This window comes from Maniola jurtina, chromosome 4, assembly GCF_905333055.1.
Source record: "Maniola jurtina chromosome 4, ilManJurt1.1, whole genome shotgun sequence".
Lineage (NCBI taxonomy): Eukaryota > Metazoa > Arthropoda > Insecta > Lepidoptera > Nymphalidae > Maniola > Maniola jurtina.
In genome coordinates this window covers 7,022,419-7,050,099 of record NC_060032.1, presented here as the reverse complement: position 1 = coordinate 7,050,099, position 27,681 = coordinate 7,022,419, and the positions used below count along the sequence as shown (strand labels likewise).

The following is a 27,681-nucleotide window of genomic DNA, read 5'->3' as shown; positions in this document are numbered from 1 at the left end:
TTGTTTTATAAACCAACAAGTTATAAATAGTTTTAATATATATAATATACCTCTTTCAATACACCTTTAAGGTAATTGCTATTTGACAAATCGCAAAAATGCTGTACTTTGAAGTAAATTGTTTATTTTTCTAAAGCATTAACAGCTATTAAATACATGCAATTAAAAACTTCAGTTTGTGAAGATTATAAGGGCCTTTTTTAATTTAGTATACATTATCCCAATAATAAAAAAAAACCAAGTTGAAAACATTGCTGTTCGCAACTTGTTCTGTAAAAGTTTTCTTTAACATCTTGATACTTTGAAGCCAACCTCCAGAAAATGATATGTTTAGGTTTAGCAATCAATTTTAACTGTTAGTTTTATACTAAATGTTTTTCGTTTCTTAAATAATCTAAAACTAACCAAAAAACTTCCTGTGCTATTTATTTTCTTGCAGGCGCTCTATGGAATTCAGTGTCCACTGGACTGTCATGGCGGAAGGACTGTGCGCGTCATTTCGTCGCAAAATATTATTTAAAATGAATATAAGCTTATTATTTTTGAATGAAAGTTGTGTTTATAATCGTTGAAAAATAAAATAGGGATTTTTTCATTTCTAAATGAAGCCTGCTTATATACTAAATTTTATTCTAAAGTTACGGTTTTACCAGGTAAATACTCGGAGGTTGTCATAGATTATGATGACAGATAGTAAGTGTTCTAAATAGGTATTATACCTATGTTAGGAGATAGCGCGCCTCGTTCCGGGTGCCGTGTTCCGAAATGGATTTCGTAGTAGTGCAAGTTTGGTGCAAGCCCCACATGACGGAGGGGTATGCGTCAGGCATTTCCTGTGTACAAAAAAAAGACCTATATTTCGGATCCATATTTCATCACTGACAATATGCACTATTCAAAGACTGTTCTTCAAGCATTGAGGAATTTTGGACAGAGACATCTCGAAGGTTCCCGAAGGCTGCCTGAGTTAGATTTGTCGGCTAGCTAGCTTTTTTCGAAATTGGACTTACTTAGCTGGATTGTGTGTTAGAGATTTCTTATGAGATATTATATGTACATAATATAACCATCATAAGGAAGCTCAGATTCATGCTGCGGGCAATGGGGAGAGCCTAAAGGTTGGAACGCCATTTCGGCGGCCGTGTTTCCTGCCATATATACCATAGATACCTGCAAGCCAAGAGTGAATAGGCATCTTCCAGGTAAGCGTGCTCCAACTTGGACCTCATCATTGCTTTCTTTAAAGCATGATTGTCGTCAAGCGCAAGCGCAAAGATTCAGGCGGCGCAAACCCGTAGCATGTGGAAGACCCTATTAAAGACCTATGTTCACTGTGGACGTCTGTCGGTTGATGTTGATGATTATGTCTTTAGTGCAAGTAGTTCAGTAGTTTCAGAGTTTATCGATAACAAACAAACAAACCTTTCCTCTTCATAATATATGTACTTAGTAGCGCAAACTTGGAAAAAATCTCGTGGAAACTCTTTGATTTTCCGAGATAAATGTCATTTTACCTGGCAGCCCTAATCAATTTTATCACTGATAATAATAACTAATTCATAACCGTTAAAACTAAGAGTCAAAATCTCGTTTTTCTAGTCGAGTTCCGTAGGCTCTTTGAACCCACCGCATTATTATCCCAAGAAAACCTACCATTAGATGTAGGAATAATGGAAAGAGGTCACAACCCTCAGCAATAAAGAATACGATGCGGAGAGAGATGTCACTCTCAAGGTCTTTAAATGTATCCATGCAAAAAACCACGTCGACTGGTTGCTCCGTTGCAGCGTGATTGAATATTAAACCAACAAACACACTTTCGCATTTGAAATATGGCCAGTGATTATAAGAAACAGTTTAAATCTCTCTCTGCTCTCCGAGAGACGTTAGGCAAAGTGAACACGAATTATGACACTTCTGTGTTCTTATACAAGCTTAGGTCTCTCAATTTTGTCAATTAATGTCAAATTTCTTTCTCAGATCAAAACCTAGTAAGTGGTTTAAATTCAAGAGAAGTTTAGGCCGTAGTCTTCAACAAGAAACTCGGCGGTTGCTCTTTTCAAAGATTTGATATACAATATTAAATTGCTTAAAACGCACATAACTGAAAAGTTAGTAGTGCGTGATTCCAGGATCGAACCCCCGACCTTCGATTAGGAGGCGGACGTTCTAACCACTAGGCTATGACAGTTTTTAAATTAAAGGGGTTTAAATATTTTAGTGTGAAGACTGGCCTACACATTTATTCATTAGATGTGCATCACTTTCTTTTTTAGGGTTCCGTACCTCAAAATGAAAAACGGAGCTCTTAAAGGATCACTTCGTTGTCTGTCCATTTGTCCGTCCGTCCGTCAAGAAAACCTATACAGTACTTCCCGTTGATCTAGAATCACGAAATTTGTTCTCGGATTTATTCCTTTACTTGGGCTATGAGAGTTGAGACCTATCTACCTGCCCATAATTCTAGGTTAACGGGAAATACCCTATCGGTTTTCTTGACAGACACGACAGACGGACAGACGGACAGAAAGACAGACAACAAAGTGATCCTATAAGGGTCCCGTGTTTCCTTTTGAGATATGGAACCTTAAAAACATTATGTAAGTATGCAAAGTATTTCCCTTGCAAGCCATATTTAACAGTTGACATGTAGAGGTCATTGACTTTTCCTATCTTACTTTTAAGTTTTAATGCATCATTAAGTATTTACTGTTTTGACATGGTATTTAGATAATGGGTGATATTTATTTTATTTTATCTAATTCCTTTGAAAAACTTAGTAAGGCGCATTAATCTATAAAAAACCTAGCCAGTTCATAGACTTACTATGTTTTAAAATGGTCAAAGCGACTTACTAGCTTTTAATTTTACTTTAATGTGGGTGTCCTTACAATACAACGGGACATACTATGAAAGTTAGGCTTATGACATAAAACGATTTTCGGAAAAATGACATTTACTTTGTTTTGATATGGGGCGGTCGATATAATTAGGTACTAGGGTAAAGGCTCAAGTAAATGAACAGATTGGACGTTTTTACATGTATTAAGAGCTGGAATAAAAAACCGGCTGATATACCTTTTTTAAATATTTTCTTACAAATTCTTACACTTTTTTCAATTTCAATTTCAAAACCGTGTTCCGTTCAAACCGTTCAAAAGTGCGTGTGCGTGCGTCCATGTGTGTGTGTGAGTGTGTGTGAGTATATACTTGTCTGTATGTTTGTACGAGTGTTTGTTAGTGTGGTATTGCGTTGTATAACCACATGAGTAGCGAACAGAGTCAAAGCTTCATACAAGCGCGCTACGATAGGTACACTACTACAAGCTTGAGGCGCGTGTGTGCGTGAGCACAGGCGCTACGTCGCGTACGGAGAGAAATCGGTTTATACCGGCTCGGCCTGTGCTCAAGCTCAGGGGCTGCAGTACACGTCGCGCGTCGTGTTTTCATTTAATTTAATGTTAATGATAATAATTTAAATAGTGTTTAAAATCTATTTTCTTGAACTGTCATAGATTTTGTTCAAAATCAATATCTGAGGATCCCTAGGATCACAAAACAGGATATTGTTACCAAATTTAAAAAAGTCGACGCCATTTTGAAATTCTTTGTTAATTGACCGATTTCGTTCAAAATCGATATTTAGAGCTCCCTGGGATCACGAAATAAGAAACTGTTACCAAAATTTAAAAAGTCGACGCCATTTTGAAATTCTTTGTAAATTGACCGATTTCGTTCAAAATCGATATTTAGAGCTCCCTGGGATCACGAAATAAGAAACTGTTACCAAAATTTAAAAAAGTCGATGCCATTTTGAAATTCTTTGTTAATTGACCGATTTCGTTCAAAATCGATATTTAGAGCTCCCTGGGATCACGAAATAAGAAACTGTTACCAAAATTTAAAAAAGTCGACGCCATTTTGAAATTCTTTGTTAATTGACCGATTTCGTTCAAAATCGATATTTAGAGCTCCCTGCGATCACAAAATAAGAAACTGTTACCAAAATTTAAAAAAGTCGACGCCATTTTGAAATTCTTTGTTAATTGACCGATTTCGTTCAAAATCGATATTTAGAGCTCCCTGCGATCACAAAATAAGAAACTGTTACCAAAATTTAAAAAAGTCGACGCCATTTTGAAATTCTTTGTTAATTGACCGATTTCGTTCAAAATCGATATTTAGAGCTCCCTGGGATCACAAAATAAGAAACTGTTATCAAAATTTAAAAAAGTCGACGCCATTTTGAAATTCTTTGTTAATTGACCGATTTCGTTCAAAATCGATATTTAGAGCTCCCTGCGATCACAAAATAAGAAACTGTTACCAAAATTTAAAAAAGTCGACGCCATTTTGAAATTCTTTGTTAATTGACCGATTTCGTTCAAAATCGATATTTAGAGCTCCCTGGGATCACAAAATAAGAAACTGTTACCAAAATTTAAAAAAGTCGACGCCATTTTGAAATTCTTTGTTAATTGACCGATTTCGTTCAAAATCGATATTTAGAGCTCCCTGGGATCACGAAATAAGAAACTGTTACCAAAATTTAAAAAAGTCGACGCCATTTTGAAATTCTTTGTTAATTGACCGATTTCGTTCAAAATCGATATTTAGAGCTCCCTGCGATCACAAAATAAGAAACTGTTACCAAAATTTAAAAAAGTCGACGCCATTTTGAAATTCTTTGTTAATTGACCGATTTCGTTCAAAATCGATATTTAGAGCTCCCTGGGATCACAAAATAAGAAACTGTTATCAAAATTTAAAAAAGTCGACGCCATTTTGAAATTCTTTGTTAATTGACCGATTTCGTTCAAAATCGATATTTAGAGCTCCCTGCGATCACAAAATAAGAAACTGTTACCAAAATTTAAAAAAGTCGACGCCATTTTGAAATTCTTTGTTAATTGACCGATTTCGTTCAAAATCGATATTTAGAGCTCCCTGGGATCACAAAATAAGAAACTGTTACCAAAATTTAAAAAAGTCGACGCCATTTTGAAATTCTTTGTTAATTGACCGATTTTGTTCAAAATCGATATTTAGAGCTCCCTGGGATCACAAAATAGGAAACTGTTACCAAAATTTAAAAAAGTCGACGCCATTTTGAAATTCTTTGTTAATTGACCGATTTCGTTCAAAATCGATATTTAGAGCTCCCTGGGATCACAAAATAAGAAACTGTTACCAAAATTTAAAAAAGTCGACGCCATTTTGAAATTCTTTGTTAATTGACCGATTTTGTTCAAAATCGATATTTAGAGCTCCCTGGGATCACAAAATAGGAACCTGTAACCAAAATTTAAAAAAGTTGGCACCATTTATAATTCTTTCTAAATTGACTGATTTCGTTCAAAATCGATATTTAGATCTATCGATCGATATTTAAAGATCGATATTTAAACTAGGCAATCACAACAAAAACAAACTTTACCATCTTGTTGAACAAATAACTATTGTTAATTAAATTGTATCCTCCAGTGCCAGCCCTACCAAAATAGTTATAAATTTTGCTCGCTTCTTAGAAGCTTTGCCTCTGTTTGCTACTCTATGGTATAACACCATGTTAGTAAATCTTAGTATATTTTTAACCGACTTTAAAAAAAGGAAGAGGTTCTGAATTCGTTGGTATCTTTTTTTTTTATGTATGTTCCCCGATTACTCAAAGACGCCTGGACCGATTTGGATTTTTTTTTTGTTTGATAGGGTATACTTTGCAAGTGGTCCCATATAAATTTGGTAAAGATCTGATGAATATCTTTGAAGATGGAGAACAGAACTCCTCAATGGATAAGAGCAAATTCAATTTTTTTTTTTAATGTATGTTCACCGATTGCTCAAAGACGCCTGGACCGATCTGGATTTTTTTTTTTGAAAAGCTAGGTATACTTTGCAGGTGGTCCCATATAAATTTGATGAAGTTCTGATGAATATCTTCTGAGATGGAGAACAGAACTCCTCAATGGATAAGAGCAAATTGCTCGCGATCAGTGTAATTGCTTAGTAAACAGTAGGGTTTTAGCTGGGCATGGCATATTATTATAGTACAGTGGGGCCACTAAAAATTTTGAAATAAAAAATTTTCAAAATAAAAATAAAACCGACTTCAAAAACCACAATAACTTAAATTATTTTTTACTTTTTAGTGTTTGTGATTTTGAAGTCGGTTTTATTTTTCTTTTGAATTTTTTTTATATTTATTCTGGTATTCTGCTTTCTTGGATATGGATCCCTCTTGGGTATCCCCATTTCTCTCTGTCTTTGGTACTATCAAGCTAATTTTCTCTCGCGATTTGCACAATAGCATTAGACCAACGCGTCTTCGGTCTACCTACCTGTCTTTCTTTCATCTGTAAAAATCGATACAATATGACCATTTGCATTTCAGTTTTAGGGCATGTCTCAAGGTGTCTGTAGGCTTTGTCTTTTTTCTTATGTCTTCAATTCTCACTTTGAATATTTTTTGCTTAATTTATGCACCTTGCCATCGCCCTTTAGCAAGTCACTATTTCTTTTTATATTCTTTGTCTGGACCCATGTTTGGCTGGCATAGGTAAGGCATGGCAGGATGCATGTATCTATAACGGATCTTTTAAGATGTACTGGGTAAGCTCCTTTCATTCTTTCCTTTTGTGCCCAGTAAAACAAGCATACTCGGGCTACTTTGAGAACCCATTAGCAGCTAACAGCAAGGCCTGGACTCAAATTTTTATATGTGGAAGCTGTATTTCCTCGTTGCGTTTATGAGCAAATAAGAATAGTTAACTACTTTTACTAAAAAAAATTTTTATAATTTGGCGCAAACCATCTAAACACCATGATGATTATTATTTCTGCATTGTGAATATTACCAGAAGAAACAGCAAAAAAAATTGTTCCAAGCGGCTCTATTGTAACTTGCAGTCTTCTAAAACAGGTTTTATTTATTATTATTATGTAAAATAGTTTTTAATTTATCGCGCAAAATGTAGAAAAAAATATACAATAAGTCAAAAACTGAAAATCTGACATTTTTTTTTAAAATTCCAAGGCGAAAATATACTTAAGAATTTATTAATAGGAATCGAGAGTTTATGCACTAGATAGAGTTCGTTCATTCACTGAAATTCCCAGTTCATTTACTGGCAATTTATCCTTTTGTTAAATAAAATAATTTATAATAATTAATACCACGCATTTTTTGCGTTTTTGATATTTAAATAATTTAAGAGTGTATACCTACTGTGTATAGACACAGATAAAAAAAAATATAAAAATTATATATAGAACGATTCTCATATATCTTAATTTTAGGTCAAAGTCAGGGTAGTCCTTATTCGTTCATGTACTGGATCTTTTACCCTCCTACGTCAAAATACTAAAAGTCCGCGTAAATTTCGCAGATTGAAATGTCTGCTTGATTAATTGTCAATAGAGGGTCATGACATGTCAAAATTGCTAGTTTGAAGGTGAAATCGTCAATGTCATTCGCATAGGTTTTCCTCTTAAACCTCTTTCTTGTCACATTAGGCAGTTTACTTTTAGCAGGACCTGTCTTTGGAGCTGCTCCCCGAAACTGTATGGCATTACGAGCTGCCATCACATCCCTTTTAAGTTCTGGAGCATCACCTTCCAGCACAAATATTGGATTTATATCAGCTAATATGAGGTAAATAGTTCTGAAGAAAAGATTTCTGAAACAAATTCACATCATCTACGTATATTATGCATGCTAAAGAGTGTCTGTTTTCTGCTACCTTTTCACAGGCCATCATTTAAACCAATTATGAAAAAAGTTGGTACAGAGATAGCTTGCATTTCGTGGACGGACATATTAGGCTAATTTTTGTCCTGGAAAATCAAAAAGTTCTGACAGGATTTTTAAGAACCTAAATCCACACCATAAGTTAAGGGCATCATGAGTTGATAGATGAAAGTATCTAAATCAAGCCAAATTCAGTGTTACAGCAAAACATGTAAGTCTAGGTGTCTTAGGAAATATTTTCAAGCAAAATATATTGGAAAGCAGAAGGAAATATTTAAAATATGTAAGTAGGGTTATACTATCAATATCAAACATTATCAAACAATAAGAATAATTAGTTACAAAAAAAAAAATTACTACATACTACCTGGTCGGTTGCTATAACTTTTAGAAAATATTAGGATGTTTCAGTTGGCTGTTAGCAAATAGAGAAATCTTAAATGTGCAAAATCACTAAAAGCAAGTGGCAAGTGAAACTGGCAAGCTTACTGTAGATTGTACTTACCTCAAATATAATTTGGGCTGTATGTAATACTCTGTAACATTTTGACTGTCGCAAACCCATCCTGCAAGATCAACAGCAATGGTTTCACCTCTAATCTACAAAGAAGAATAGATCTATACCTACTTGTACCCAGTATAATATTGTAGTCTTTGCCTACTTGTATTTAAAAAAAATTGACAAGTTTATCAAATAATATGCTTCAGTAATTGAAGATTTACCTCATGTAGCGCCTTTTTTTCACTGTAAGGATTCAACACTCCCCACAGTCCTTTGATACCCATTTTCTACTTCTTAGATAAAAATAAAGTTTCTGCGTTTTTCATAGCTAATTTTCACATTTTACTATTTGCTAAATAATCTATCGTAATATTGTTAATGCACAAGCCAGATAGATTCTAACTTTATTGAATTCAACTCTAACGGTAAAAATGAGAATGACATAAGACCATAGATAATATTCATAAACTTTAATGAATACAGGTCATTGAATGAATCATAGAGATAGTATATATGAGCGTAGCGAAAACTAGTATGTCTATGGAATGAATACGTCGTATTTTTAATGGACGCGCTTCATGCTTGTTACTTGTAGCAAACAACAAACAGTAAGCATTGGCAAACACCACAGAACGCTCCAAAGCGTTGGCGAGTGGTTGGCGAGCATACGCAAACACCCGCCCACACGTTTACTGTTTGTCGCAAGCATCTGGATCCGCCATAATACATGGCCGTTGAAATTCGATAATTTAAAGTCAGTGTTGGCAGAACTGTATATAAGTCAGCTGTCGGTTATCTACGAATGTTATTTACGTCACTGTTTGTATTGTCAAATGTCAATTGTGTTTTCAGTTTAAGTAAACAATCATTTTTTTTTAACTAACTTTATCAATTTTATTCCCAAATTGATATTCAACTGAATAATAATTGCGCGATAACGCAATATCACCAATCACCATGTATGACGACATTCTTTTGATCGCCCGTTCATATCATTTATATTCGTTTGAGTGTGTTCAGTATTATCTAAATATTTCGTTTGCAAATTGCAATAGTAGGTGTGCTCAGCTCGGTCATCAGAAACCAAAAGTTTCTTATCTTAATTCTCACTCCTCAACGATAACGTAAATGTACTGATTTAATTGTACTACTGTTATTTGATGATATCTTTATAATCATGTCGTACTTACATAAATTTTCTAGGATTTGGTAAGTTTTTAGTTGAATACTGTAAAGTATAGAAAAATCATTAGTATCAGGTACTTAAATGCTTGTAAAAACACTGAATTTAACAAATTTATTTTTACAGTACAGCTTTAAATCTACAATATGCAGTTAGATTTAAACATGCACAGCTGCTCAAGAATGAAATTCAAAGACGGCACATAGACAAAGTGTTGATAGCAAACAGAGGAGAAATAGCATGTAGAGTTATGAGAACTGCTAAGAAACTAGGAATAAGAACTGTTGCTGTCTTCTCTGAGCCTGATGAACATGCTATGCATGTGGAAATGGTTACTATTAAAAGATATATTTAATAATATGTTTTATACTTTACAATATAAAGGCAAACAAGTAATTTTTTTAAGGTTAATTTAGAAGTGAGAAGGCAATTTTATTTTAAGTTCACCTACTTTGTTAGGTAAAATATGACCATGTCCAGAGTTCCATATGAATTACTTAATAGTCTTAATGTGACATTTTTATAAATTTTAGGCTGATGAAGCTTACCTTATAGGGCCAGCACCTTCTACGCAAAGCTATTTAAATGCAGCAAAAATACTTGAAGTTGCTAAGAAGTCTAATAGTCAAGCAATTCACCCAGGTTATGGGTTTCTATCAGAAAATGTTGAATTCTGTGAAAAATGCGCCAAAGAAAATGTAATTTTTATTGGACCTCCACCACCAGCTATAAGAGATATGGGAATAAAAAGGTATTTAAATTTATGAATAATTTTATCACAAGAATTCATGCTGCATTACTGTTCTGTTCTGTAATCTGTGGTATGCTGCAGCACAGTCTGGCTCAACAATCTAAAACTATGTAAATGTTGCATATTGTATGGTTTTTTTTTCTATGTTGTATGTTATGAGTCATAACATTCCAATTTACAGTACATCAAAAGCAATCATGTCAAATGCAGGAGTGCCCATAGTAAAAGGTTATCATGGGGAAGACCAAAGTATAGAAAAGTTACAGGCTGAGGCTCAGAAAATCGGTTTCCCCTTAATGATTAAAGCTGTAAGGGGAGGTGGCGGAAAGGTAAATATAAAAAACATTTTGAAAAGGATAAGAATTCTTTTACGATTGGAGATTGGTGTAACAAAATATAAAAAAGCAATGATAATAATATGTTAGGATAGAAATACTTCTTCTAAATAGTATAAAACAAGTCTTCTGATAATAATAACTAACCAACTTGAGTTCAGCTTTATGTCCTTTGACATGTTGCATGTTGAAATTCGTTTAGTGCAGTTGCCATGCCAAAGTATTTAAAGTTTCGTTTGAGATGCTATCAAGAAATATGGTGCACCTCGGTTCTACTTGCTTTGTGGTGGTAACAGTTGTCACTGATTATTAATTACTTAATTATTGTTAATTACTTAATTATTTAAATGCATTTATGATAATTTTTATTATGCCTGTGTTCTAAACAATAAGTGTTAAATGAAATCAAACTAAATTGCAGGGTATGAGAATAGCAATGACAGAATCTGAGTTTTTATCGCAACTGGAATCTGCAAAACGAGAATCTCTAAAATCATTTGGTGATGAAAGTATGCTTTTGGAACAGTACATTACAGACCCAAGACATGTAGAAGTTCAGGTAAGGTTTTTATTCAAAATTTTGAGTTTAGTTTTCCATTACCTATTACAGTCCACTGCAGGGCTACTAGTACGCGAAATGCGAATGACTAAACATTACAAAAAAACGTGAATTGCATCAGCAAAAAAAGGCTGTAATAAGCGTATTAGCAGAGGTCACGTTAGCAACCATCTTAGCTGGTTTCATCAAAACATGGTGCGCCTAATGCGGCCGACTCGTGCTTTCACATATTTAGCAAGCTATTTGCTTGTATCATTATTGCGGCTTTTGCACCTCTTTTAGTCTCGCAGTATGCGATCTTCATTAATCACTTACATAGCCCTACTTCTCTGTTTATATGTTTTCTCTAGAACTATTGTCTGTTTATAATGACAAACCTGTTAAGTTTTTAAACTCAGTTCAAAATATTTTCAGGTGTTTGCTGACATGTATGGTAATGCGGTTCATCTCTTCGAAAGGGACTGCTCGGTACAGAGACGGCACCAAAAAATTATCGAAGAGGCACCGGCGGTATGTCACACTAATATTATAAAGGCGAAAGTTTGTGTGTATGTGTGTGTGTGTGTGTATGTTTGTTACTCCTTTACGCAAAAACTACTAGACGGATTTGGCTGAAATTTGGAATGGAGATAGATAATAATATCCTGGATTAGCACATAGGCTACTTTTTATCCCGGAAAATCAAAGAGTTCCCACGGGATTTCGAAAAACCTAAATCCACGTGGGCGAAGTCGCGGGCATCGGCTAGTACTGTATAACTCCAGATAGGTAAAGCTCATACATATGTATTCCAGTAAGTAAAGCCAAATCCGCTAGTTGTGTGTCTCTGATATGCAGCCAGGTCTTTCTGAGGAAACTCGCAAAGCGTTGGGCGAGGCGGCCGTCCGCGCGGCAAAGGCGGTCGGCTACGTTGGCGCGGGCACCGTGGAGTTTATCCTGCACCGAACGACGCACGACTTCCACTTCATGGAGATGAACACACGGCTGCAAGTCGAACATCCTATCACTGAAATGATCACAGGTGAGCTAGTCTTCAAAGGAACTTCAAAAAAAGGATATAGCTAAACTAGCTGAGGCCCGCGAAGTCGTCCGCATTTTTTTAAAGTGAAAACTTTAGCTGCGTTGGGCAATTTCGGAATGGATAAGAACTTTAAGATCTCGTCGCCGACAAGGTAATGTTAATGGGGCTTGGTGCTGATAGATGTAAAAACTAAACTCATGTTACTGGGAACTTACAATTTTTGATACTACTTACAATAAAATTAAAAATCCAAAAAATTGTCAGTCAGACAATTTTTTTATGGATTAAATTGCAATCAAACTTGCTGGCTATTGATTATGCAACCTAGAGTGAAGTTTGCTTGACTATAAGATACCTATATAGACCCTAGGCTTTAAAGTGCCTATATTATAAGCTGAGGGGAAAACTGAAGCCGAAAAGACATTCCATACCTTAGCGGTTCGAATTTTTATTTTAGTTTAGCTTGCAGATTTTTCCAAAATCCCAAGGGAACTGATTTTCCGGAATAAAAAACACCCTTTTTATTATAGGCACTGATTTAGTGGAATGGCAACTTCGTATAGCGGCCGGCGAGCCTCTGCCCGTTACGCAAGAGGAAATCATTCGCCGCGGACACGCCATTGAGTGCAGGATATACGCGGAAGAGCCTGGCGCGGGCTTCCTGCCGCGCGCTGGCACGCTGCATAGACTGACGCAACCCACGCCTGAGGAAAACGTGCGAGTGAGTAATTTATTTACTAGAACTACCCCGCGTCTCCAAAAACGATGTAAGGGCTGTCATGAGGGTTGAGTAAAAATTTATCAATAGTATGATTCAGCAGAATGGCCGTAGCGAAAGCCTGTCTATCACGCTGCATAGACTGACGTAACCCATGCCTGAGGAAAACGTGCGAGTGAGTCATTTATTTACTAGAACTATCCCGCATCTCCAAAAACGATGTAAGGGCTGTCATGAGGGTTGAGTAAAAATTTACCAATATGTAGTATGATTTAGCAGAATGGCCGTAGCGAGAGCCTGTATATCACGCTGCATAGACTGACGTAACCGATGCCTGAGGAAAACGTTCGAATGAGTGAACCATCTACTAGAATTGGCCCACTTACCTATCCAAAAAGAATGTAAGAGAGATACTAAAGTTAGCCTGCTTCTCCAAAAAAACTTGTGTGGTCATGAGGGTCATGTAGTATAAACTTAGCTATAGTATGATTTAGAATAGCCGTAGCGAAAGTCTCTGTCCGTTACGTTATTGATGTACGAGGTTAACATGAAATATGAGAGGGGGCAGGGGTGATGTTGCTGTAGACTTAAAACACCTGGGTTCTGCTATCAGTCCTAGCAGAAGACATTTAAGAGAGAATGAGAGAAATCTTTATTACCTTATAGGTTGAAACTGGAGTAAGGGAAGGACAGGAAGTCTCTGTACACTATGACCCAATGATCGCAAAACTCGTTGTATGGGGTCGCGACCGCAATGAGGCATTGGCGAAGACCAGACGAAAACTCTCGGAATATCAAGTATGTTAACTTGGAGTTATTATTTATCCACCGTCGGCGCGAAGCGAAATGACTTCCCGTGTGACTGATATCAGGTTTGAAAACAGTTAGGGCTCGTCCAGAGAGATCCAGCGCCGCCTTGCGCTATCAAGTCGAGCTTATAAAGCGTGTAAAAGCGTATTTACGTGCGGTTTATCTATACTAATAAATAAAATTGGAGTGTCTGTCTGTAATTTCGAAATAACTACCTCATATTAAGCTCATATGGTTATTTGAACGATACCATAACTGAATCACACGTTTTTACAATTTTTGTCTGTCTGTCTGTCTGTCTGTCTGTCTGTTTGAAAAGGCTAATCTTTGGAACGGCTGAACCGATTTTGACGGGACTTTCACAGGCAAGTAGAGGATTGACCAGGGCGTAAAATAGGCTACTTTTTTAACCGACTTTCAAAAAGGGAGTTGTGTTTTTCTACCTATGTACACCGAAATCTCCGAGATTTCCGAACCGATTTGCGTCATTTCTTTTTTAATCGATAGAGGAACTTTGCGACATTGTTTCATAAAAAGTCCAACTCCTCAATCCTGATGCTGCAGGGGATCTGACCAATCCACGCGGGCGAAGCTGCGGGCATCAGCTAGTTTGATATAAAATAGAGCAGCCGCAGCCACCGACGTCGCGTCCTCCGCGTTGGAAGGATTACGCGGGTTCGTTAGTTTCAATGGACCGCGTCTTCATATACGGGACCATACTTTACATATAACCTCGGACCTCACCTGCCGTTTTACACACCGCCTCTCCGGAAACAGAAAACGCGCTATGTCCCGCATTTCTCTGAACGAGCCCTTAATATATACTCTAAAGTACTTACTCCATTCAAAATAGCTGTAGCCGTTTCAAGCATTGGCCTGGAAAAACTGACATAAATCTATGAATTTAAAAATCGGGGTGTTTTGAATAACATTATTATGACGAGCTTAAGAAAAATGCTGTTATTTGGAAATTCTATAATCACTACAATTTTATGTTTTATACATTCTTCAGGTAGCAGGTCTGGAGACAAATGTAAACTTCTTACTACGTTTGAGCGGCGCTAGCGCTTTTGTATCTGGAGACGTCCATACCGCGTTTATCCCACAACACGAGGCCGAGTTGTTCCCGCAGTCAGACAAACTGTTGAGTGATGAACGGGCTATTCAAGCTACTCTTGGCTATGTGAGTATATTCCCTTATTAGCAGAGCGTTATGTCCAAACATTTGTTTGTATATTCTATTAATTCTATTTTATATATCTTCGAGCTATATTTACAGTTTCAAGACAATTTTTTCACTAAACAGCCAAACAAACTGACAGACAGAAAAGCGAGTTAATATTGCTCCAATCTATATTTACAATTTCGATTTTAAACTAAAATTACGATTAGAGACTTGCGAGTGAATAAAAACGTGTTAATAAACAGAAGGAGGTTCAATTTCGATACGTATATTTCTAGTTGATCAAATCGCAGAATGAAGCATCCACAAATGACTCGTGGAAGGGAATCTCAGTAACTCCTACCGCTTGGCGACCAAACTACAATCTACAAAAGACCGTTATGCTGAAGTTTAATGAGAAAGGCAAGTCTTATACAATAATCATTTATTGACCATTTAGCTATAGAGTCATTAGTTGTAACTTGTAATTGATTTGTAAGGGTCAAATCGATCATTGGAAAAGACTTAACGACCCTAAATGGTTGACTATTTATTAATTGATGAATTCCTTAATAATATGCAAATGGCTGAGCTTTTATTCGCCGATAAGATCGTATATTAAATTATTATGTTAAAAATATTGTAACTTTGGGTGATTTGAAAGCAGTAAGAGCAGTTCTCCTACTTGAATAAATAAATTTTTATATATTTTTTAACTTATATAGGTATAAGTTTTCAAGTCACTAGAGTCGATATTCTGTAAAGTTTTTATGTAGTTCTCAAATTACGACCTATTTACGCTATCAGCTTGTTTGTTTACTCATAAACTTACATTAAGGCCCGATATCCACAAAAGAGGAGATAGGCGAAGATGTGTTTAGCAAACCCATCAGATAGATTTGATAGAGGTATGATAATTTTTTCACTTCGTCTAAATCTTTTGCTCTGCTGAACACATCACCGCTCAACTCCGCTCCACTTCGCTTAAGTGGCCTCTGTACCTTAAGACGCAGACACTTAGATGGAATTTCAAGTCAATCGTCTATCGCGTCAGTGACACTGTGACAGAGCGACAATTTGTGTGCTACCAGTTGTAGGGAACGTCATTCGAGCGCAGCGATACTGACGAGCGCGGCGATAAACACCGAAAGTGCACGTTCAAAGTGAAGAATTTTTCGAAAAAATCTAATATTTTCTTTTTTCAGATATAAAAGTGACAGTCAAGAATGAGAACAGCCCTAAAACGTATACAGTGAAAGTAAATGATGGGGAGTGGTTGCCAGTTGAAGCGTATATAAGGTCTACAGATCAGGGCTTAAGACTGATCTCCAAACTAGGCGATAAAATTACCAACGTTGGCTTGATGAGACACGAACATGAAGTGCATATTTATGATGAAGTAAGTTTTTTTCACAATTATTCCTTTGCTTGTATAGTACACTTTTTTATAATAAATGAATAAATAAGTCTTGTTTTGGAATAAGAGCAACATAGCACTAATAACAATTTACAACAAACGGAGATCACACAACAGTTATTTTGAGATTAGCATCCTTAAACTTTTAAACTTTAATTGTGTCTGGCAGGGGGTTACCACGACACTTAAGTGTCTGGCAATACATGATGTGATTCCTAATACTATACCGAAAAAAATATTTGAAAAATCAGACCATATACTTTGACCTAAGATTTTTTACACCTTTTTACCTGTTATATCCCATAGCCACCATGATCCAAACTTCATAGTTGCTGATCATTCCTCCTTCCTTGTGTTGAGGACAATACGCAGAGAAACTTTCAGCTTTTATAAAATAACGAAAATCTGGCACGCGCTGGCTCTCTCTCTCTATAATTGATATACGTTTGTCTACAGAATGGCCAAACAGTGGTAATAGTGCCACCACCTAAGTACCAAGCACTGTCAGGTGACGACGCAGCTTCCTCCGCTAACAGTGCATCTTCGCCAACCCCAGGGGTGCTCGAGAGGATATTGGTTAATAAGGGTGATATGGTAAGTTGGCGATTTCTGAACCTACCCTATAATTATAAAGGCGAAAGTGTGTTTGTTAGTTAATTTATTGGTTTGTCCTTCAATCACGCTTCAACTGAGCAACGGATCGACATCATTTTTTTGCATGGATATAGTTAAAGACCTGGAGAGTGACATAGGCTACTTTTTATCCCGAAAAAACAAAGAGTTCCCCTGAGATTTTTAAAAATCTAACTCCACATTCTGCCACACCCCTTCTATTTTAGCCCGCTACGATCTTAGTCTACATCATCTCTTCCCACCAAGTGAGATCGCAGTCAAAGGCTTACTTGTAATGGAAAGAAAAATTAACACAGATGAAGTCGCAAGCATTATTTAGTCTTCCATATACCTGTATTCTAAAAATTGCTTCCTTTTTAACCCCCGACCCCAAAAAGAGGGGTGTTATAAGTTTAACGTTTGTTGTATCTGTCTGTGGCATCGTAGCGCCTAAACGAATGAACCGATTTTAATTTAGTTTTTTTTTTGTTTGAAGGTGGCTTGATCGAGAGTGTTCTTAGCTATAATCCAAGAAAATCGGTTCAGCCGTTTGAAAGTTATCAGCTATTTTCTAGTTACTGTAACCTTCACTTGTCGGGGGTGTTATAAATTTTTAATTTACACTTGTTAATAGGTAGTGAAAGGCCAGCCGCTGTTCGTGGTGATTGCAATGAAAATGGAGTACGTAGTGCGTTCACCGCGAGATGGCGTAGTTGCGGAAGTAGCCAGCTTCAAGCAAGGGGACGCTATTGGGAAGGGCACTCAAGTCGTATTACTGAAAGAAGATAGTTGAAAAGATCAAATTTGGTGGAATATTGGATTAAGGTGCATTAAATTTAATTTGGTTTTTCGCAATTTGTAATTAGTAGTAATTAGTAAAGAGTTTTTATATAAACCTGTGGAGATGATACTTCCATTGGCGCTATTAGAATGTCATATCAGCCTACTTTGTCATATTAGTTTAAAAATGGCGAAAAACCAAATTAAATTTGAATTTCGCGGTTAAACCCGTTTAATGCACCTTAATCTTCATTTAAGGTTCTCTCAATACAGTTTAGTTATACGACAGATAAAACTGTTAAAGTTAATTATAAAGTTAAACAATTTATACCTACTCCAAAAAGGAATGATAAAGGATCGTGTGAGTACGTACAGTTGTCCCAGGTTGAATATTATGGTAGGTTTCCATTCCAATGGACAATAGATAACCCATTTGTACCTAGTGTTCAGATTGGACTGCATACTTGTTTTCCGCGCACTATATTCGTTGCGCCTTAGATACGGAAAAGGAATGATAAAGGATCGTATAAGTAAGGTTAAATATTATGGTAGGTTTCCATTTCGATGGGCGATAGATAACCTATACCTATCCTATATCCCGTTATCGCAACTACCTCATTAGATACTTCCTTTCAAGTCTCAAAGCTCTTAATTTGGTCTACTCTATGATTACCACACTATACCTACCTATTTCACTAAGTTGTTAGGTAGATTATGTAGTTAATGATTTTAATGACCAATACATTTTTAGGTGATAATTAGTTTATAATAATAATTGTTTCAATACCTTTATTAATGTTATCCATAGATAAGTAATGTTTTTATACTTTTACTCATGCGAGATGTTTTGTATTATGTTTTTAAAAGGCATAAAATAAATTTGTATGAATTGTTGAATAGTGTATTATTTTTAACACAAACCAGTGCACAATTTCTTAACTCGCTCTGAGCTATAAATCTGTAAATACTTATATAATAAAAAGGAAAGATTTGTTTATTTGTAATTGATAAACTCTAAAAATACTTAACCTATTTTAATCATCCTTTCATCATTAGAAAGTTACTTTATCCAGAATTAACAAAGGTAAAGTGGTGTACTATACCCATCTTCATACAGTGACGGAAAAATTATTTAAGGAAATGTCCGTAATAATAACAAATGCTACACCAAGTTGCCTCTTCTAGATTTCCTTAGGAATTTTCGCCAAACCTTTCCTGATACAGTTTCAATTTACATCGCAACATCTCTTACAGGAAAATAGATATTAATGTTGTCAACTATAAGTACGCCTTATTTCAAAAAAAAAATATTAAAATACGCATTCTGTGATTTGAACTCTACGGTCTATTACGGTTCACGAGATACAGCCTGTCATAGACAGGCGGACGGACGGGCAGCGGAGGCTCAGTAATAGGTACGGAACCTAATTATATATTAGTATCATTGTACCTACTAAGATCCATTGGATAACCTTAGATAACGGAACTAAGTAGGTACTCAGTGGAGATAACAGATTATGCATAACTCATAAGTATTTCATTAACATTAATATCTTTAACTTGGTATACTAAAATAACAAAATATGTCGTAGGGGATACAGCTAAGATTCATCATCATCTTCATCAACCCGTTGCCGGCTTACTACTGAGCACGGCTCTCCTCTCACAATGAGAATGATCTAATCGTAGTCTACCTCGATGGCCAAATGCGGATTGGCAGACTTCGCACTTTTTAAAACATTATGGAAACTCTCAGGCATGCAGATTTCCTTACTATGTTTCCACCGTTAAAACAAGCACATAATACATTTCCGAAAAGTTAAAAGTGTGTACCTACAGAATCGAACTCCGGACCCCCCGACTAGGAAGCCAACTACACTATCGCCGCATTTTTAAATAAGATACCTACAGTTGTTAAAATCATTGAACGCACCATTGAGTCCCATCAGAGATGCTCATGACATGATACTCAACTAATGATAATACCTACTTAGCCTCAGTGGTGACCTAATGGCACTGGATATGTTAGTTAAGTTAAATTCAGCGATCATCATTAATTACCAATCACGTAAATAAGTGCCTGACAACAAGTAACATAACAACTACATATTACCCACTGTCAACTATCAACCAATAGATTTCACGGTCTAACACACACACAAGTCCGCGGTCTAACTTGTCGAATGCACACCTACTCGTATTTGGGCCGTGTTCATTTTAGCGATGTAGCGCTAAACAAGTGTAAATTAAAAATTTATAACACCCCCGACAAGTGAAGTTACAGTAATAATTAGAAAAGAGCTGATAACTTTCAAAAGGCTGAACCGATTTTCTTCAATTAAAGCTAAGAACACTCTCGATCAAGCCACCTTTCAAACAAAAAAAACTAAATTATAAAATTGGTTCATTAGTTTAGGAGCTACGATGCCACAGACAAATACACAGATACACACGTCAAACTTATAACACCCCTCTTTTTTGGTCGGGGGTTAATAAAATAAGGATAAGATAGTAGCAGAACCTTGACAAGTTGGCATGCAGCGGTGGCCTATGAAAGTTGTTTCCGTGTCAATACAAGGTCGCCTTAGGTAACAGAAGGGAAAATTCACAATTCTTCGTAACGGGGGCGTAGCTCAGATGGTAGAGCGCTCGCTTAGCATGCGAGAGGTACCGGGATCGATACCCGGCGCCTCCAAACCTGTTATTTTATCTTCTAATGTTTTTTTAAATAAAATACTAGGCAAGTATTTGGTTTCTTTATAATTTATTTTAGCCTCTTATACCCGTAGACCGCTAAAATTGTTCTATTCGAACCGCGTCATCACATTATACATACCCGCCCATAATATTAATGGTGAAAGTGTGTTTGTTGGCTTGTCCTTCAATCACTTCGCAACGTACAATGGATCAACTTGATTTTTAAATGGATTTAATGAAAGACCTGGAGCGAGAGATAGGCTACTTCTTACCTGGAAAATCAATAGGTAACAGTTTCCACGGGGTTTCTGAAAGTCTAAATCCATTCGGATGAAGTCGTGGGTATCAGCTAGTTGTTGATAATAATAAATATATAATTATACTGATAGTGAGTTTTAGGGTTCCGTACCCAGAAGGTAAAACCGGAACCCTATTAATGTCACTCTGCTGTCTGTCTGTCCGCCTTTTTTACCGGTACGGACCCTAAAGTTTTAGATAGGTAGGTTATATTTTAATGTATATGAGTACATAATATCACGATTAGTCAGATGTTTTGTCGTCAAACCATGAAATACCTAAGCCTAAAATCATTTATTTTTTATTTTTATTTTAACGGAAGGGACCTCCGATGTGGCGGTCGGAGACTTTGTGGGACTGGTTAGGGTTCTGTCTAAATTTAATTATAGGCAAAATGGTCAGTGCATAGGTTGACCATTTTATTGGCGTAAAGTAGCTTATTATTATATACAACCAACATTATACAACCAATCTTTATGGCCAACCTATGCTTTGTTCCTTTTTATTACTGCCTGTGCTATTTTTTCGCAAAACTGAAGGAACAGTCCCTGATCCAGCTTGCTGGTGATTAGCGACGTCAGGTTGTCGATCGACACTCGTTTCGCAGTTCTCTGCTCGAGGTCAAATCGCAACCTAGCAAATATAGGGCAGCCTAAAATCATTAGGTAGGATACCTATAATATATGTATGTACTAACTATACTAAATCAACCACCGCACTGGTTACAAAAATAAAATAGGTAAGTAGGTATATTCTTCAGGTTGTTTGGCCTGGTACCAGCTGGTTTTTGAGTTGGTAGGTTCACATACCACAAACCAATTAAGTACAGTACCTATCTATTCGAAATTATCAATATGCACGAGTAAGATAGGTATTGGGTACCTATCTATTCCGCTCGTTATGGAACTAGACATCCACAAAATGGTATCGCCGCCGTATCGCAATTATCGCGGTTCTCGCCTGCTCCTTATCTGTGGTTACAGATGATACGTCACTTCTTTGTTCTATTTCTGTAGCGCTGTAACCGCCACAGTTAAGTAGGACTCGCTGGAAACTTGCCAAATAAATCTGACACCTACTTACATACCAGTGTTTTTATTTAGTTTATTAGTATTGTCCGTTTTCTCCAAAATGCATATTATGATCATACAAGTACCTAGGCTATACATAATATACAGTATACAGTATACACATTAACTATATTTTATGATGCATGTTACCTACAGGTAGGTACCTAATTTAAGTATCGTCATAAAATCATGATCAACACAGCGCCGGCTTACTACAGACGGTACAGAGCACGGGTCTCTTTGGATACGAGCAATCGAAAATAAAGGTCACGTTGGGGCTATGTCCAACGTGGGTCTGGGACCTGGGTGCATATTGGCTGAGGATGGATATGAACGGTCTCTATACAGCTGCTAGGTACCAATTACTTTCATTAAATAGAGGAATTATTATTAGGTGAATTATAAGATTTGATTACATCTATGATGTATGTACATAATATTCTTATCTATTATCTTTTTTTACTTTGTACTAATAACCACAATAAAGCTTACTTTGGTACGTATTATTAAATAGGTATAATTGGGAAAAGCATCAGATCAGACAAAAACTAGTTTCACACGGTAAGTAAATTCAAGAATCGAGATCCATACAAGTACACGAATAATATTTTGTAGCCCCATTGTTTTTTATGAACTTTTACCTGGCACAGGTTCGGTGAGGCGGCTTTTTGTTGTTATTTCAACATTCCAGCAACAGCTGATCGACACAACAAAACCACGTGATTCCATTGGTCCTCGGGTTACCCCTCAACTTTAATTTAGTTAGGGCATGCTCATACCGGTAATAAGAATGGAAGCTCCGTTTCATTTATTTAATTTTTAAACTTTTAGAAAAAAGGCTTTTACATTGCTGTAGATAGGTACGTCAGCCTTATCGTACCTGCTTACCCTAAAATACAATCAATAGGTAAGGTACACTATAATTTTACTTATTCAGTCGCTAGGTAATTAATAAGATAATCTGAATAAATTATTATTAAGATTATCTGAATAAATTGAATGCTTCTGAATAGATTGCAAGTGCAGTAGCTAACAACAGTTTAGGTAATTAAATTCACTTCCAATGCTGTCATAATAATATTAGAATCTAAAAACTCTACTCTTGCGACGGATTTTTCAATCACATATCCTTCCTTATACATAAAAGGTACGCACATGATTCTCATTCTCGTAACAATACTACATACATAATGTGAACTGCGGAATCCAACTCCTCATTCCTGATAATGCCTACCTAAGTCGCGAGGCGAAAAGAATTATCCCACCAAAAACATTTCATGTAAAATGTTGCCAAGACTCACAAGTTCATAATGCTTTCACTGTTAAAAAGTGATGAGATCTCTAGTAGAGCCAAGCCCCTAGCTGAGCTTAGAATTGCGCTGCCCATGGGACCTATCCCAAGTCCAAAGTATATAGCTCTTAAATGCTCTTGAGTATATCACATTTATAACAATAAAGAACAAATAACTCTACTTACAAGCTCTGATTTTACAAACCCTAAATCTTGGTTAAAAAAGGACGGCTTGGCCGTTTAATGTTCGTGGTACTTTTATCTGATATGACATTTAAGCCCGGAATAGCTTGTGCGACAATCATGAAGTATAATAAAAATTAGTAATTGTCGAACAAACTATTCCTTATGGCCTTAATATAATATGTTATGCCATGTAATGCTTTCACGAACATTAAACGGCCAAGCCGTACTTTTTTAATCAAGATTTAGGGTTTGTAAAATCAGAGCTTGTAAGTAGAGTTATTTGTTCTTTATTGTTATAAATGTGATATACTCAAGAGCATTTAAGAGCTATATACTTTGGACTTGGGATAGGTCCCATGGGCAGCGCAATTCTAAGCTCAGCTAGGGGCTTGGCTCTACTAGAGATCTCATCACTTTTTAACAGTGAAAGCATTATGAACTTGTGAGTCTTGGCAACATTTTACATGAAATGTTTTTGGTGGGATTTCATTTCTTTTTGGCAGGTGCCCTAGATTTTTTTTTTGGATCTATTTTTTGTAGGTACCTACATCATTTTCATGGCCCGCTCTCTATCGTTACCTCTTTTTTTAAAAGCTTTTATTCTTGCAATGTATGTAACTATGTTTGTTTGGGTGGAATCTTGCAACTCAATTTTAAAGCAGATATATCAAATTTCAGTCTTTTAGGACTTCAGGAAACACATTTTTTAAATGTACAGACTGGGAAAAGTTTATTTTCCTGTTGTTTTAATGAAATCCCTAGCCTACATACCAAATTTCAGTCTTCTAGGACTTAGGGAAGTATTTTAGAACTTTTGACTAGAGGGGTTTTGAATGGCAATAAATCTGAAACCATAACAGGTAGACAATTGATACTTGGCACGTTTGATAAGTCTGTCAAGGACATATTATCCTGAAAATATCAGCATTCTAGCGATAGACTTTACAAATAATTTGCTTCCCCCATACGTGGGAGTGGAGGGGGAAATTTTTAAATTTCTTAATTTTCCTGTAGTTTGTATGCAATTTCTAGTGTACACACCAAATTTCAGTCTTCTAGGACTTCGGGAAGTACCCTAGAATTACAGACTAGAAGTTTTGACTGTCAATAAATCTGAAACTATAAAAGCTAGACAATTGATACTCAATGCGTTTAATAAATCTGCCCAGGACATCTTATCCTGAAAATATCAGCTTTCTAGCGACAGATTTTACAGATTTGCTTCACCCGTAAGAGGCGTAGAGGGGGGGCATTTCCAATTTCTTAATTTTCCTGTAGTTTGTAGTCAATTTCTAGTCTACATACCAAATTTCAGTCTTCTAGGACTTCGGGAAGTACCTTAGAGGTTTTGAGTAGAGGTTTTGATGATCATCAGTGAGGGACGAAATCGGCGTATTTTAGGTATCAATAAATCTGTAACCATAAAAGCTAGATATTTGATATTTAGTATATTTAGTAAATTTGCTGAGGACACCTTATACTGAAAATTTCAGCTTTCTAGCGTCATCCAGACCGAAGTTATGACGGGTCGAAAATACGGCGAAACACTTCGAGAAAAAGGTACGTAGCGCCCCGGCCGCCGTTTGGCTCGTCTTGGCGGGGGCACTGCCGTGCCCCCTGATTGGCATAAGTACCTACAAAGTATGGGGAATCTGAAGTTTTCATTCAACAGTTAGATAGTATTTAGGTATTGAATAAAAACTTGATAAGTATTATCTAATTATAATAAATAAACAAAACTGTCTCAAAAGTTTTTATGTTAATTTTCTTGCTTCTATCATAATTCATAATTCAAAAATACCTGAATACAAAGTCCATATGTCTTTAAGTTTACAGCCTTTGTCGTTAAATAAAAGCTTTGGATAGATTTATTCTTAGGCACCTACATGTGTAGTAAGTATACATTACCTACTACATAGTATGTAGGTACATACACACAAACAACGCGCATGCGCAATAGAAAAGAAGCTGCATTTCCACGCTGAATTGGAAAGCTGATTTGCGAAAAAAAACGAGGCAACGTCTTGCTTGAGTATGCTTGTTCTTGCCTTTAATTAGCACAAATTATACGTTTATTTGTCAATTGATGTGAACTTAAAACCAAATGGAAAGTTCTTTTTATTATTTGCTAGGTGATGCCTGCGATTTCGTTCGCGTGGATTTAGGTTTTTTTTAATCACACGGGAACTCTTTGATTTTCCGGGATAAAAAGTAGCCTATATCCGTGTACGAGATGGAAACTATGTCTATACCCTATAGATGATACACCCAACTTGGTCCATGTGGAAATAGTTTTTCAAAAATCCTGTGGAAACTCTTTACTACTTTTGGTATCTTTCCGGACAAAAAGTAGCCCAATGTCCACCCTCGGGATGCAAGCTATCTCTGTACTTAATTTCGTCACAATCAGTTAAATGGATCACTAGTAAAAAACTATCAGACAGACAGACACACTTTCGCGTTTATAAAATGATTAAACTTATGATTTTTTATCATCAATATTCTTAATTAACGTTCGCTGTTATTTTAAATACTTCTTGTGTATCATAAACCATTGCACCCTTACTCGGTTTATGCTCAGATAAAATCTTATTGTACCTAATTACTTAGGTAGGTACCTAATAAAGTAATTAAAAAGCGAGTTCAATTAATTTTGCAGTCGGACATTTTATGATTATTTCAAGAAACTTCGTTAAATCAAGATCTACTTTCCTAATATTTATAGAGCTTATAATAAACAATAACCTTACTTAGTCGTTTTTAAAATACGTGCTGTATGACACGTAGGAAATTGTAAAGTCCTTCAAGAGTAAAAGCCTAAAAGACTGCCTAGGCCTGCTTAACACATTCACCCGCTTTAACTCTACCTATTTACAAATCAAGAGGAAAATATAAAACAGGTAGGTAAATAAAAGAGTGCCTTCTGGCTGATTCTGAACTAAAAGAATCTTTCTATCTTGACCTATTAAGCTTACTTACACGAAAATAAGTGGCTTAGTAACGCAATTAATATAAATATATTATAATTAATAAATTATAATTTTCCACTGTGTATACCGCCTTTTCCTAGCATTCAAGCAAGATTTGGCGGTAACAGGTCAGGTTCAATAATAAACAAAAAAATGTGAAGGGACGTTGCCCATCTGGGCTTCTCGAAGACGGAAGACCCTATTAATGTTCGGTATAGGTACAATAACGATCCTCTTTCCAACCAAGACTTTTGAATTTCTTTAGTCAATTTGAATTGAAATTCTAATAAGATTTAAAATAAGTAGATACCTAATATGGAGGAGCTGGCAAATAAAACAGTGTAATTGCACGAAATAAAACTGTAGAGGAGGCGCAAAAACCTGAATGATAGCCCTTGAAACTTTAATGTGGATAATTGTACCGTTTTGATCGAAATTACGAACTTTAGACTCAATTTCAGCATAGTTTTAGGCAGTTAGAATAAGAAAATATAAGTACAATAATCATGAACTTTGAATTCAATTTCAGTAGGTAGGTACAGTTTTAGGCCTTTATGCTTGGAAATGAGTTCAGATTTGTATTCTGTAGGCTAAAAAGATCCGGAATAAAGATAAAAAAAAAAGTATTGTGATCAGCTACATAAAATGTGAGTACACCAGAAAGTGCATCATTTGGATGCTAGGAGCGCAACAAACGGCTCAAGAACTAGGGTGAAGACCCTTCGTAAGTAATAAGTAGGTACCTATATACATATAACCAAACAATATGATTATGAGACCCTAAGATTGAGGATAGGTCTCCGCAACGGCGGATCCAGGGGGGGGGTCATGGGGGTCATGACCCCCCCCTGAGCTGGTTCCAGGACTTAGGTGGACCACTAATTGAACATAATGATTTTATTTATATATTTTGTCACCATACAGATTTTATGTAACTACATACCTTCAATATTTAATTAATTTTTATATAATATAATAACTTTGTATGATGGCAAACGTTTGGGAACGAACGCATCGAAAATTTGAATTTTACCGCGCCACACTTGCGCGCGCTTGTTGACTACTTAGTACGTAACGTCTAGCTAGACCTAACCTCAATCGGAACGACTAAACTTCAACATAATATCTTAACATAGTTAGTTCTAAGTTAAAAAAACTAAAATTTCTTTCTACCTATACCTAATGTGTTTATGAGTGTACCATGTAACTATACCGTAATAAATAAAATAAAATAAAAATAAAATAAGTATTCTTAAAAATTGTTGCTGCAAATTCATTAATTACAAGAAATGATAAGTAATCAGTTTCTCATTATTCCAGTGCGTGTGTTTTAACTTAAATGTTATTATTGTTAACATGGCCGTAGCCAAAATAAATTGTTTTCAAAATGCATAATAGACTAATTAGTTCTCGAATTTACAAGTTTCTTGTAAATCTATCAATAAATTTGCGCTCGCTTCGCTCGCGCTTTTATGTTGTGTTAATTGATTACCGGAACTTCGTTCAAACTCCGTGGAAACTCAGTTTTTTTGGGATAAAATACCTAGGTAATGCAAGGTACCACTGAATAGTAC

The 27,681-nt window shown here is 36.0% G+C and overlaps 2 protein-coding genes and 1 non-coding gene across 7 annotated transcripts in view; 2 read left to right on the top strand and 1 right to left on the bottom strand.

Moving 5' to 3' along the window:
• LOC123864290 (flap endonuclease GEN) overlaps positions 1-25,553 on the bottom strand; it is a 34,364-nt gene extending 8,811 nt beyond the window's left edge. The window contains exons 1-6 of one of the 4 annotated variants that reach the window (XM_045904621.1): positions 25,543-25,553; positions 14,517-14,522; positions 8,471-8,594; positions 8,253-8,347; positions 7,492-7,676; positions 51-70 (exon numbers count right to left, since the gene is read on the bottom strand). In XM_045904621.1, the coding sequence (XP_045760577.1) occupies positions 51-70; positions 7,492-7,676; positions 8,253-8,347; positions 8,471-8,533 (363 nt within the window). In that variant the 5' untranslated portion in view covers positions 8,534-8,594; positions 14,517-14,522; positions 25,543-25,553. Of the gene's footprint in view, positions 1-50; positions 71-7,486; positions 7,677-8,252; positions 8,348-8,470; positions 8,680-14,516; positions 14,523-25,542 lie in introns of those variants that run through there. The other 3 variants (XM_045904622.1, XM_045904620.1, XM_045904623.1) reach the window with 3 other exon arrangements.
• Positions 9,084-18,491, top strand: LOC123864293 (methylcrotonoyl-CoA carboxylase subunit alpha, mitochondrial). 2 transcript variants are annotated; one of them, XM_045904631.1, is made up of 15 exons: positions 9,084-9,458; positions 9,559-9,763; positions 9,966-10,183; positions 10,365-10,512; positions 10,940-11,077; positions 11,492-11,587; positions 11,915-12,098; positions 12,629-12,819; positions 13,483-13,614; positions 14,639-14,809; positions 15,088-15,211; positions 15,994-16,187; positions 16,662-16,799; positions 17,452-17,639; positions 17,841-18,491. In XM_045904631.1, exons 1-14 carry the CDS (start codon positions 9,427-9,429, stop codon positions 17,608-17,610), a joined length of 2,130 nt encoding a protein of 709 aa, XP_045760587.1. In that variant the 5' UTR covers positions 9,084-9,426; the 3' UTR covers positions 17,611-17,639; positions 17,841-18,491. The 2 variants fall into 2 exon arrangements, with proteins under 2 accessions (XP_045760587.1, XP_045760586.1); XM_045904630.1 differs by having other exon boundaries at positions 17,452-18,491.
• On the top strand, positions 20,220-20,292 carry Trnaa-agc. The gene has a single exon. It is a non-coding gene; the product is annotated as a tRNA-Ala (tRNA).
• Positions 25,554-27,681: the final 2,128 nt, after the last annotated feature.

What these genes read in the sequence shown, in the direction of transcription:
- LOC123864293 (XM_045904631.1), top strand. Translation starts at nt 9,427, where the DNA reads ATGTCGTACTTACATAAATTTTCTAGGATTTG. An exon ending in CAAGACATGTAGAAGTTCAG is followed by an intron (nt 11,078 to 11,491) that starts GTAAGGTTTTTA and finishes AAATATTTTCAG; the next exon opens with GTGTTTGCTGACATGTATGG. An exon ending in AAGTGCATATTTATGATGAA is followed by an intron (nt 16,188 to 16,661) that starts GTAAGTTTTTTT and finishes GTTTGTCTACAG; the next exon opens with AATGGCCAAACAGTGGTAAT.